The sequence below is a fragment of the Cavia porcellus genome, unplaced genomic scaffold (assembly GCF_034190915.1).
Source record: "Cavia porcellus strain 051 isolate PalLab524CR breed Dunkin Hartley unplaced genomic scaffold, mCavPor4.1 scaffold_13, whole genome shotgun sequence".
Lineage (NCBI taxonomy): Eukaryota > Metazoa > Chordata > Mammalia > Rodentia > Caviidae > Cavia > Cavia porcellus.
Window position 1 is genome coordinate 47135590 of NW_026947496.1, and position 13063 is coordinate 47148652.

At 41.4% G+C, this 13063-nt stretch overlaps 1 protein-coding gene across 5 annotated transcripts in view; it reads left to right on the forward strand.

Moving 5' to 3' along the window:
* Positions 1-11151, forward strand: part of Prkcq (protein kinase C theta) — a 111923-nt gene extending 100772 nt beyond the window's left edge. For all 5 annotated transcript variants that reach the window (XM_003473418.5, XM_013156517.3, XM_063260162.1 and 2 more), the window contains 2 exons: positions 7604-7732; positions 9819-11151. In XM_003473418.5, coding sequence (XP_003473466.1) covers positions 7604-7732; positions 9819-9974 — 285 coding nt within the window. In that variant the 3' untranslated portion in view covers positions 9975-11151. The remainder of the gene's footprint in view (positions 1-7603; positions 7733-9818) is intronic.
* The last annotated feature ends 1912 nt before the right edge of the window (positions 11152-13063 follow it).

Consider the following 13063-nt stretch of genomic DNA (forward strand, 5'->3'; position numbering starts at 1 on the left):
GACAAACTGTGAGAGGGAAATTATCACCATCTTAGCAGCAATGCCAAGAATTTACCATCAACACAAAAACTGCATGAAAGTCAAGGCTATATTAAAAATCCATGAGCAGTGCTGTCCATAGAGACAAGGCTCTGAGAATCCCGTGCTATGAGCTAAGAGCTCCCAAGGCACACAGGTGTAGCCTGAGAACACCTGAGAACCATCATTAAGAATTAGCACTTTCAGTAGAACTCTGATTTTCCTTTTCTAAGGATATAGAATACCATCTATGTGGTAAGAGTATAACAGGTTGTGAGGTGAATATAAATTACACCAACACAGCATGCTGAATAGTTATAAGAATACTAAATCCTCACATTTACTGCACTGTCTCAGAAAATATTTGGATCAGTGAAACCCACCTGTAGGACCAAGAGCCCAGCCAAACTGCAGATGCACCAAGAAGCAGACCAAGAATATCAGTGTTTTGGGAAAAACATTGTTTTGACTTCTAAACCTCATATGTGTGCTGGTTGAAAATTATCATTTAGGGAGATATTGTTTAGCCTTGCTTTCACTATATTAAAAAAATGAGAATAAGATTTTTCAACATCAGATATCAGTGGGTTTTAAATCAAAACTTTGAAAAATATTTCCAGGCCTGTCTTTTTTCACTAGTCTTTTTTTGCCTCTTGAAAAACTACTTGAAGTTAAATTTAAAGGGTATTACTCATCCCTCTCCAACGCAAGTGACAGCTTGTCTGAGGCATTAGAAATGTTGAGGTAACTCCAGAGCTGTCCCTGGGAATCAAAGCCTTGAATCTGAGAGGTGTTGAAAAAACCTTCACAGTATGCCCAGCACAAGGGTAATGGAAGTGGGTTTTTAAAAATCTGGGCCTGTTGCATTTGGCTTTCACTTCCTACAAGCCAGGCAAGCAATAAACTAAGAAACTCCCTGAATGTCCAATTAAATTCTCTTTTAATGATTGAACAAAATACATGTAAAATGAAAGCTAATTTCAAAATTAACCAATAAAAAAGATGACAACAGTACAAATAAGCTAGTTAGTCCTGATTATAAGGTTTTATTTTATGCAAAGGCAAGTCCAATCGTTATCACCACTGATACATTGACCTTACACTTGGTTCTGTGAAGGGTTCACTGTGATGCATGCATGTAGGCTCCGGCTGCTCTAACAGGAGGCCACAGGCTGAGCAACTGGAATAACAGATGTTTATTTCTAACACTTCAGCAGGTCACAGTTCACTGTCCAAGACCAAATTCAAACAGGATCCCTTCTGGTTGTCTTCATTGCTTAGAGATGTTCACATTTGTGTATGTGTGTTTATGTTACCATGTAAGAATATGGTAAGAGACACTGACAGACATGCAGACAGACAGAGAAAACACTCCAATTGCTCTTCTTCAAAAGAAATTAACCCTATTGGATCAGGGCTCCACCCATGTGACCTCATTTAATATTAGTTAATTTTCTGTAGTCTCCATATGTAATCATAGTGGAGGTTAAGGCTTCCACGTGTGAATTTTGAGAGGGTTCAACTCTGTCCATAGCATGAGAAACTCGGGCCAAGTAAAACCATTGAAAAATGAATGAGGTTAGGGTCGAGGGCACTTTCAGGGAGCTGAGCACACTTTTACACTCAGAAGTTGTCTTCAGACGAGTCCCAGAACAGAAGCCCTGGGTCTAGATATGGACCCCAATTCCAGCCAATACCCCGGAAAGACCAGGCTTCTGACTGAGCCTCTCAGTCTCAAGCACAGAGTGGAGGAAAACATAGATGATGAAGCAGGGGCAGGGGCACGGGCTAAGCAGAGCTCACCAAAAGTCGCCATGGAAGGAAGCTGCAAAGTGATAGTCTCAAAGAAGAATCACAAAGCTGAGTAGGAGGAAAGGATTACTTCCAGTTGGGGTGAAAAGATGAATATTTATATGCACAGAAACCAAATCAACAATTACAAGGGACAAAACATTGATACTCCAAACCACTTGGATGGATCTCCAGAGTAAAGAACCAATTTCACAAGCCCATGTACTCTGAATCCTTTGATATGACATAACTGAACGGCAGCATTGCAGAGATGAGAATCAGGCTGGTGGTGGCCAGGGAGTCGGGGAGTTGGCACTGAGGAAGGGATAGGACTACGAAGGGCAGCAAGAGGAAGGTGTTTGTGTTGATGGAAGTGTTTGTATCTTTCCACACATGTGACAAACTGCCCTTCATGTACAGTCCCAGTTCCTGGTTCTGATATTTTGTTGAGATGTAACCACTAGGACAGACTCCGTGAAGGGCACACAAGACATCTCTGTAGTGTCTTCTCAGGGTCCTGTAGACCTGTTATTTCAGAAAGAAAAGCTGAAGAACAAAATTAAATGTAAAGTTCACTGCCATGCAAATACAAAAAGAAGATATTTGCAAAATATCTGTGACGGATGATAGACTTGCAACAAAAGTAGGATATAAATTTGGTTGAGGAGAGCAGAAACCAAAATAATTAAGGATAAAGAACAAAGAAGCACTAGCAGGGGAAAGTGCTTTAAAGCTACTTGGAAGAGTCGAGCTTAGTAGTTCTCTTGACCTGCACATATTCCAGTGATGAAGCTGATCAAAATTAGTTTCTGCTATGCAGTTTGCCACCGACAAGACTGGTTTCCACTCTTCAGTGGCTTCATCAGCTTGACTAACCCTTCACACATCTTTAGGTTCCTCGTCTGCAAAAAATCAAAGATAAGACCATTTCTCAAAAATTTCCTCCAGAGACTTCATGTGATGTAGTGAAATGCAGAAGTCATGGGTGCTTTGGAAAAGCTAAGCAAGGCACAACTTCACAGCATCTGTTCCCGCATCCAGACTGTGTCCTCTTACTCCTTGGAGACATGGGCGTATGTAGCACAGCCCACAGTCGCACATCAAGAGAGGCTGCCTTCCACGGAGAAGTACAGCTGGGGTGCTGCTGTCCAGCTGATTGATGCCCAAGAAACACTGTTTTCCTCCCCCACTTAGTCAGCCAGGATGTCCTGTCCATTTGTTTGAAAGTGATGAAAAACTAATGATCTTGAAAAGTAACCTGCCTCCCTTCTAACAGAAGGATGTATCTGAGAAGGACTCAAGAAGGAAGAGCAGGTTTCAGGGAGAACCTGTCACAGCGGCTCGCGGTCATCCTCTGTAGTTTGGAACTGCTCTCTGGCCCATCGTCAAGTAAACGAACTCCAGCTACATCCTGGCCATTTATGTCGGAGCATTCTGCTTCCTGCAAATGTCAACAGTCCTCCTGCTGGCTTTTAGGGAGAAAAATAAATCTGCATTCATCAACTTGATCTCCTAGTTGTACCTTTCCTGCCATGAATCCATAGTTCTGGCCTTCGCAGGACCTGTCACCCTCAGGAACATGGGCAGGCACTTTGCTTCAGAACAGAAAGGATAATAGTTAACCACTGTGGGTCAAACTAGACAAAATATTGAACTTTGAAGCTGGGTATCACATTATCTTCTTATTACTCATTTCACTTTTTAAAATATTTTTTAAATCTCAGAGGTATGTACACCAAGTTCAGGAGGCATTCTGTTATGATTTTCTTGGTAAAAATACCACAGTATCTGAAAAAAGATCTAATGTAAAACCTAGCACGGTGAACACTTAGCCTGGGGTAGTTAATTTTAACTTAATGCCCTGAAACATTTCTTTATAACATCAGCTAGTTTGGGGCCCATTTTGGAGGCACGTAAGCTGTATTTTCTGCTTATTTTTTATTGGTACATATTTGCCACACATAATTATTCCATTCATCTTAGAGAATTTGTGCCAGTATACAATACATCTTAATTCCTCTGTTTTTATTTCCCTTCCCTCCCTTTAACCCTCTTTACCCTCTCTATTTACAAAAGTTTCATTCCCATTTTTTCCTTTCCATCCTTTTTTAAATCCCTCTTCCCTTCTTTCCCTCTCCCCTCCCCCTCGCTTGTTCTCCTTCCTATTTGAACATTTTCTTTGTACTTCCCAATAACTATCCTCTGTTTTGCTCGTTATTTACCCTTTGGCTTTCTCACAGAAGAGAAACAATGCAATATTAAATTTCTGTGTCTTATTTATTTCACTTAAAATTGTAATCTCAAAGTGCATCCATTTACCTACACATAAGTCAAGGTTAGCCTTCTTTAGGGCAGAGTAGTACTCCATTATGTACAAATACCATTTTTTCTTTATCTGTTCATCTGTTGATGGGCATGTGGGCTGTTTCCAAGATTTAGCTATTATAATTTATGTTGCTATAAACATAGGTATGCAATATACTATATCACTTTTAACTCTTTTAGGAAGATACCTAAGAAGGGCAACAGCTGAGTTTAGATCCTCTATCTAATCTTATTTCCTTGTTTCCTTTAAAGCAGAGGTCAATAACTAATTGTAATCATTTCTATGAGAAAGACATGGAGCAAGTGACTTCTCTCTGCTCTTAAACAATCAGTCTGATTTTCCATCTAGATACTCATTGGTTTTGTTTGCTTTGTTTGTTTTGAGGAATGGTCCACCATGCAGTTTAGGCTGATCACTATGTAGCCTTGGTTGACCTCAAATTTGTAGCTATCCTACTCTCTCAGCCTACTTGCTGGGAATACGGGTGTATGCCATCATGCTCAGCTTGGTTTTTTTGTTTTTGTACTGGGGATTGAACTCACGACCTCACACTTACCAGGCAGGTACTTATGCCACTGAGCTAAATCCCTGGCCTTCAGCTTGGTTTTTGAATCTATAGGGAAAAAAATACATTTAGCTGTGAATTTGGTGCCTTTTTTGTGTGCTGAAAACTAGAGGTTAACAGAAGATAAGATGAAAGATGCATGACCTATAGGTAAAGTAGAAAGAAAGAATATTCACTTATTCAGCCATTTACTGAATGTCTACTTTGGGCATGGCACACTGCTAGACTCTGTAAGAAACAGAAGTAGAAAGGGTGTCTGTCCTCCAAAGCTTACCATCCAGTGAAACAGACAGATTCAGGAAAAAACCCCAAGATATAAATTTCTGCAGTGAAAGATATTCTATGGAGCATGGCAGAGAGACGGCCCCACCAGAGAGGGGAGGAAGCTGTGGACCACTGAGGCTCCGCTGCTGGCTGGATTTATGATCTCAGTAAGTAACTGCTACTGTGAGCCTCGGTTTCCTTAACTGTCAGTCAAGATAACAATATGGTACCTGCTTTCTGCAATGCAAATGCCCATCAGCTGGTGAATGAATAAAGAAATGTGGCTTTTTATACAGTGGAGTACTACTCTGCCATAAGGAAGGATATGCTCAAGACATTTCTAGGAAAACGGATGCACCATGAGTCTGAACTCTTAAGTGAAATAAATTGGACCCCCATGTGTAAATAGTGCATTGTTTCTTGGGTGTGAGAAACTGAAAGTGTAAATAAAGACTAAAGTGTATAATACATAGTGTGAAATAGGAAGAAAATGTTCAAATGGGGCTGGGAACAAGGAGGAGGGAAAAGGTGAGGGAAGGAAGTGAAAAGTAAAGAAGAAATGAAGAATGAAGGGAAATAAACTTGTTTTTAAAATTAGGATAAGGACAGAAGGTTTTAATTAAACAGGAGGAATACATTCTGAAGATCTATCACACAGCATAGACTATAGTTAGTACTATATAAGTGAGATTTGCAGAGAGAGATTTTAAATGTTTTCATTACACAAAAATGATAAGTATGTGAGGTGATGAGTACGTTAACCAGCTTGATGTAATCATTCCACAAGGTACAATAGAATAAATGAATAAATAAATGCCATCAAAATAAATAAATAAAAATCAAGATGATGTCATTGAGGCATCTGGTACAATACCGAACTCTCAGAGAACAATGGTTGGGATAAATTGTTTATGTCCAGTCATTTGACCATGACTGTAACTTGAAGAGGAGAAAGAGCTCACTGTCAATGAGGGTAATCAATGAAGGGAAAATAGGAGAGGAGTCCTGAAAGACGGGGCAGGATTTACAAATGAGGGTTAGGGTTAGTTGACAAAATCTGAGGAGAGACACCTCCTTCAAGATGGAAAAATCATTATGAAATTTCAAAAGGCAGGTGTTATATTCAATGAGAATTTTTCAGACAGGAGAGGGTGCATGTCTTAGTGTCACATTATAAAGATCCTTGCATGCCAGCCTGGGGACCCATGGACTTAGAATTCTGGGCCCTAGAGATCACTTGGACTAAGCTCTCACTGTCCGGATGAGGACTGCTGTAGTCTGAATCAGAAATGTCCCTGAAAATCTCCTGTGCTAAAGGTTTAGTCTTCAGCTTGGCCTGTTGGGAGGTGGAGGGACCTTTAAGAGATGGAGCTGTGAGAGAGGTCTTAGACCATTGGTGGTGCACCCTGGAATGTATGTGCCTGTGTCTGTATACACACATTCTTATGCATGTGTGTGTGCCTGTCTACGTGATGGGACGCTATGTGTGTCTGTCTTAGTCATTTTTTCCTTATTCGATGCCTGATACAATTTAAGGGAAGAGAGGTTTATCTTGGCCCACATTTCAAAAGTCTGAGTCCATGTTTGGCAGGCTTGAACCTAGAAATGGCACGGTAGAAGGGCTTGGGAAGAGGAGAATGGCTCACATCATGGAGGCCAGGAAGCAGAGAAAGAAGGGAAGAGGCAGGAAAAAGATACATCCCTCAATGGCCTGCTCCAGCCCCACCCCACTTCCTATCAGCTAGGCAGCCGTAGTGCCCTGCATCCCAGCCACCTTCCACAGCCTGCCTTTCTCTGAGCAATGTCACCAGAGTGTAAGGAATTGTGCTGGATCTAAACCCTAATGGTATGATTTAAAAATACAGTGAGCATTGCTGCCAAGGGCTGTGTCAGGCTCATGAAAATTTTACAGTAGCTGCTCAAGCACCTCATTCATCAGATCTGGCACCTTGTGAGTTCTAACTTTTCCTGAAAGTCAATGACCAGGAAAGGTAAACATTTTGAATCAATTCAGGTCATCAAGGCTGCTACAACAGTGCAACAGAAGACACTCATGGAAGAGACTTCCGGAGCTGCTTCAGAAAGCGACAAGAGTGTGGGGACCTGTGGGTTCTCAGTGAGGGGGGGCATTGTAAGAGAGGTTAATGCCACTGTGTCTTTTACTGTAATTTTTTTTAGATTTTAATATTTGCCATGTTTTTCAGTCATACCTCATACTCTACATGTGCATGTGCGTGTGCGTGTGCGTGTGTGTGTGCGTGTGTGTGTGTTGCTAATTTATTTAATCCTCAGACTAGCCCTATGAGAAGGGTACTGAGCTCACTGTACTGGTGACAAAACTGATTCAGTGTTCTAACAACCTTGAAGATCCCATACATAACACTTGAGTTCATGCTGCGTCTACTTAAAATATAACATGTCTAGGGCAGGGAATGAGGTAGTCAAAGCCTAGAGTTCTGAATGTTCAGAAAAGTGCACTAGCAGAGCATGTCAGGGCCAGTTTGACTTAGTCCATCTTCAGAAAAGCAAGTGGGAAACGAAGTTTAGAAGAGCAAGTGGCCATACCAGAAATACGATGCCCACCTGATGCCAACTATATGGGCAGAGAAATAAGCTGTTCCGTCTCTGCTTCTTTTCAGCTGTTTGTGAGAGAACCTGAAAAGAGGCTGGGAGTGAGAGGAGACATCCGCCAACATCCTTTGTTTCAGGAGATCAACTGGGATGAACTTGAGAGAAAGGAGATTGACCCACCTTTCAAGCCAAAAGTGGTAAGGGTCACCCTCGGGGCAGTTTGCTTTCAGCTCTTGCCTAACTCACAGGCTGGGGCTTGATCAGGTACTAGCAGTCCCTTCCCTTATCCCCTACCCCTCTCCGACCCCTCCTCCCATCCCACCATCAGGCAAGGATGTGCTGCTTCCACACCAACCATTTGGCTGGTGGAGGAAAGAAAGGCTTACTCTTTTGGTTTGCAAAATTTAACTTCTATGGTCAAACGCCCTTGCGTGAAGAATGGACAGCTGGATATACTGAGGGTGGATATGTATTTGTGAGCAGTAGGTGACTGTCAGGCCAGAGGATTTTGCACATGACACACACACACATACTTAATGGCCATAGTCTGGGTGACACAAATTTGTCCATAAATTCTCCATCCTATGTAAAGAATTCAGGGCCATTTTTCCCATATGTGTTCAAATTTACTTACCATCAGTAATATGTGCACACAATTATATTCCCTAGTAGGTGTCCCTCACTTTAAGGGAGAAAAAGGAAACCAGTGTTTAGAAAAAGATAGATCTGTAAATTCCCATTGTACATTGTGCATATATGCTAGCACAAATCCCCAACCCACAGTAGAAAGAGCAGAAAGGCCTGGTTCAGGCAAAGAATGGGCCACTGGAAAGTGAAGACAAAATTACAAATTAAGATGAAGAAAGTTCTGGAGATGGGTGGTGGCAATGCTTGCATGGGAATTTACTTAATTCCACTGAACTGTACACTTAAAATAGTTAAAGAGTAAATTTTATGTTTCCAATGTCACTATCTTAAAGGTTTTTTTTTTTTTTCAATAAACCAAAGTGGTAGATTTCCTATCTTTAACATTTCCTGGTGGTTTCTGGAAATATGATAATAATTACCTGGCTAAGAATGTCTCTACCATTATTTTGCTGAAAAGCGTATGGGGCTCGTAGGTATCACAATAAAAGTTGCACTCTACAGAGCAACCACACTTGTTGGTTGTTCAGTGCATGACTGAAAAATGCAAATGTGCCTTGTTCCCAGGATAAGAATAGTTGTTCTCAGCATCTGCCCCAAGCACTGGAGATGTTCAACAGATTGGCCTTTGGCACTCTGACTAGGTGTGACAATATCATACCTAATATATGTTTAATCTTTTGTTTGTCCTAAAACAAATTTTTGCCATATTTTAGCTTGGTTCATGCCTGTCCTTCCATTGCAGATTAAAATTCACTCAATATTTTCCACACAAAAATCAGAACTTTGATGTAGGCTTACCCTAAAGGACAATTACCAGTTCTGCCAAGAGAAGGAAATTTCCCTCTCCTCTGATCTGAGCATCTATCTATACAGAAGAGTTACTGACCACCAACCTCACCAGCCCACCGGCCCTCCTCGGATGGGGAGGCTTCACCTTGTGCTTATGTGACTTTCTTTTCATAATGGCTAGTCTCATCTTCCAGAGCTTAAATATGAGCATCACATGAAAGAGTATTTATGAATAGATGGGTTTTTTTTTTACTCTGCCTCTCCTTCTCCTCACCCCACCCCTCTTTCTCTCCCTATCTCTCTATCTTGATCATGATAATCAATGGCCCAGTGCTCTGAAAGGAGTTTCTTCCATTCTATATTTTCTATGGAAGATAATCCATGAGGAATAATAATAAAAACATAGGTAGAAGAACCATCAGTACCAACGATGCTGATAAAAGACTGTGAACACATAACCACCTGTGCACCTTCTTTTTCTCCCGCCCCTTTCTCCCTACCCCCACTTTTGTCCTGTAAGAATAAAAGGAAAGAGACCAAATTAGGGCTCTCCACTTTTTCTAAAGTTGCCAATTGTTCATGAAACTCAGAGCATTAGATCCTAATGAAAGTATGCAGTGGAGTTCCTGTGTGTGAGTTTAATCATGCCAGTAAGAAACTGATAAAGGGACCATAGAGCTGTTCAATGCAAGCCATAACTTACAATCTAAGTATCATTTCAGTTTTGTTTAATCTGCAAATGCCAGCTTTGTCATGCACAGATCATAGATAAAGTAACTGATGTTAAAATAATGGATTTAATGGCTCATTTTCTTCTCTTTTTCTTCCCCTTAAACTCTGTCCAAGAAATCGCCATACGACTGTAGCAATTTCGACAAGGAATTCCTGAATGAGAAACCCCGACTGTCGTTTGCTGATGGAGCACTGATCAACAGCATGGACCAGAACATGTTTAGGAACTTTTCTTTTGTGAACCCAGGGATGGAGGGGCTCATCTCCTGAACCCCACCTCTCCAGAAACTTGAAGAAATTTGCATCATCTGGGAACTGGTTCAAGTAACACTTCTTGGGTCACTTTTTCAAGCTGGGAAAGAAAAGAAACACGACAGTAAAGGCTGAGACCTTTTAGCTCCTCAAGTGACTTTTTATCTGTAGCGAAAACCAACTCTACTTCACTAAGGACAACGCCTCTAGCTCATCGCCTGATCTTTCCCAACCGCCCTTGAAGTTAGGTCATTACTAACCCTAATTATTAACTTGAAAAATGGTTCTCCACACTGTGACGGATTTAAAACTTAATACTTCTCTAAATTATAGATCTTCCCTTGGGCACCAACTGCTGATCAATAAAAACGTGGTAAGCCAAGGAGCAAAGAGAACAAACTTCTCAAGTCTGACACAGCCCATTGCCTGGATCCGACTCAGCCATAGAAAAATAATCACTAACTCATTTGATTCTGCGTATATCTGTGGATGTGGCCTGCAAGGAAGCCCTGCATAAGTTCTTACGGGATTCTTCACAATAAACGTAGCTTGCAACTGGAGATTTACAAATCAGTGCGTTCCGGTTGGCCATGAAATGGAAAGAGCTTCATGTCACAGATAGGGAAGGTCAACTAGAACACCCATGGTGGTTATCTTGTCAACATAGAAACTGAGTTCAGAGACCAACAAAGATCAGTTTGTTCCTGCTAATAAAACCTGTCTGTCCATCTGTTCTCAGTTGATTTCAATAGCAGTGCAGTTATTCATCACTATCCTCACATCCTGACAAGAAAAGAAATGATGTGCATAATCCTTCTAAGAGAAAAGAAAACCAATCCCCTATCATCCATTATGGTGATTTGATGACAAGTCTCTCTTTAGGCATCGTTCAAAATAAGTGACCCTGCATGCTATTTGCAGTAGCCAAATTTGGCTAATTAGAGTTCTAACTATACATTTTAAAGCATTTGTGCTGTTTGTATATTTTGTTAAAATGTTGTGACTGTGATAAAGATATGAATGTGTCAAAATAGAATAAAAGAAGAAAGGTGTCCTTAATAGTTTAATTCCCTACATGACTCCCCAAGAATTTCCTCTGCTGTGTTGATCACCAAGATGTAGCTACCAGTGATGTTTTGCAATTTGGAAATAAAAATAAATCCCCAAGTGGGTGAGAAATTCAGATAACCCTTAACTGCTGTTGGTCTGTTCCTCTCTCTGCTCTCCATTTCTTAAAGGGAGGATCCATGTGCGCTTTCTCTACTGCCCTCCACCCTTCAAACCTCTGATGGCACTGCCTCTTCCACGGCTTCCTTTTCTTCATTTCTCATCACCTTTGTGCGGCTTCGCATATATGAAGCATGCTGCCTTTGAATTCAGGGCATTTCCCTGTGTTTTGTCTTCCGCCTGTCCTTACTCCTCTGCTGGTTCCTTTTCTTCTGTCTCAGATCCCCCAAAGGACATGCTTTCTTTCCCTTTTCTTCCCCCTTGGTGTTCTCCATCCCCTCTGTCTTCAAGGACCGCTCCAAGGCTGATAATCCAAGTTCATGCCTCTGGCTCTAGTCTGTTTACCAGTTTGCAAGCAGACTCCGTGACCATGTGCCTCAAATGAGCTCAGGGACTTCCTCATGATCATGGTCTCTCTTGCATTTACTATTTCTGCTCATGGCCACACCATTGAGCCCCTTCATCTAGACTCAGAATGACTCATTAGTAACCATTCCCTTTCAGCCTTCTAACCTTCCTGGTTTTTTTTCTCTTTATCAAATCCTTATGATTCTGCTGCTGCAGTCTCCCCCTGTAATACATACTCAACTCAACTTTGTTTACTGCTAACATGATGAAATCGATAGCCTCTGAATCAGCTTAAAAAGTCTCCATCTTATTCTTATATACACCTGTATATTGTCTTTGCACTTGGAAGTTTTTAATCATATCACACCCACGTTCAAAAACTCATGTAATCTTCATTCATTAAAACCCACTCAGAATCACCAATTCTGTCCAGGACCACTTCTCTACCTTAACCCTCATTGCAGCCTTTCATTAACTCTGTGTTCCATACCTGGTGCATTTCTCAGCACTGCCTGCACACACCTATTTTTGCCTGTTTCTGAGCACTCCTGCTGCTAATGTTTCTGTCTCAAGTGTCTCATTGCCACAGGTTCAGAGTCCAGAGTCTATTGAGCTTTCATGCCCAGTTTAGAGTCCGGGTCTGCCATGAAATAGCACCCTGTCCTGCCTGATTTCCACCCAGGCTGGTGTATCCCCATCTATCTGAGCTCCCATGGCACACACTGTTTTCCAGTAGGCTATAACATCCTCTGAGGACAGAATCTGTGTCCAATTCTCTTTTGCATTCCCCATGTTTCCTTTCCATTTTAGTGCTCAAGAGGTACTGTCAGATGAGTGAGTCAATAAATGAATGATCTATGGTATGATTTGGACATGCCCCTTAAAGCTCATACATTGGAAACTTCATCCTCAATAGAAAAATGTTGGGAGGTGGGACCTAGTAAGAGGTGATTGGATCTTGAATGGACTAGTGTCATTATTGTGGAAATGGGCTAGTTATCATAACAGTGGGTTGTTACAAAAACCACTGGTACCATTCCATCATGGGTTAATGTACCACAAAGCAGATACTTTTGGACTCCAGCCTCAGGAACCATGAGCCACATAAATCTCTATAAATCATCCAGTCTCTGGTACTCTGCTATAGTAGAAAAAATGCACTAAAACACACCATGTAGTGGGTTGAATAGTAGTCCCTTAAAAGATGTATCTGCCTGGAACCTGTGAATGTGACCTTATTTGGGAAAAGGGTCTTTGTAGATATAATTAAGAATCTTAAAATGAAATCATCCTGAATTATATGGATGGGATTTAAACCCAATTGCAGGTGTCCTTAGAAAGGAAGGGAGAAATGAGATGGATATAGAAGAGCAGAGGTCTTTGTGAAGACAAAAGCAGAAATGCGCCTAAGTAACATTAAGTGTCCCTAGGCCCACAAGTCTAGGGACGTCTCATGTTAGAAGTTGCAGCAGACAAGGGAAGGTCCTACCCCAGGGACTCTGGAGAGAAGAGGCCCTCACAACACCTTCATT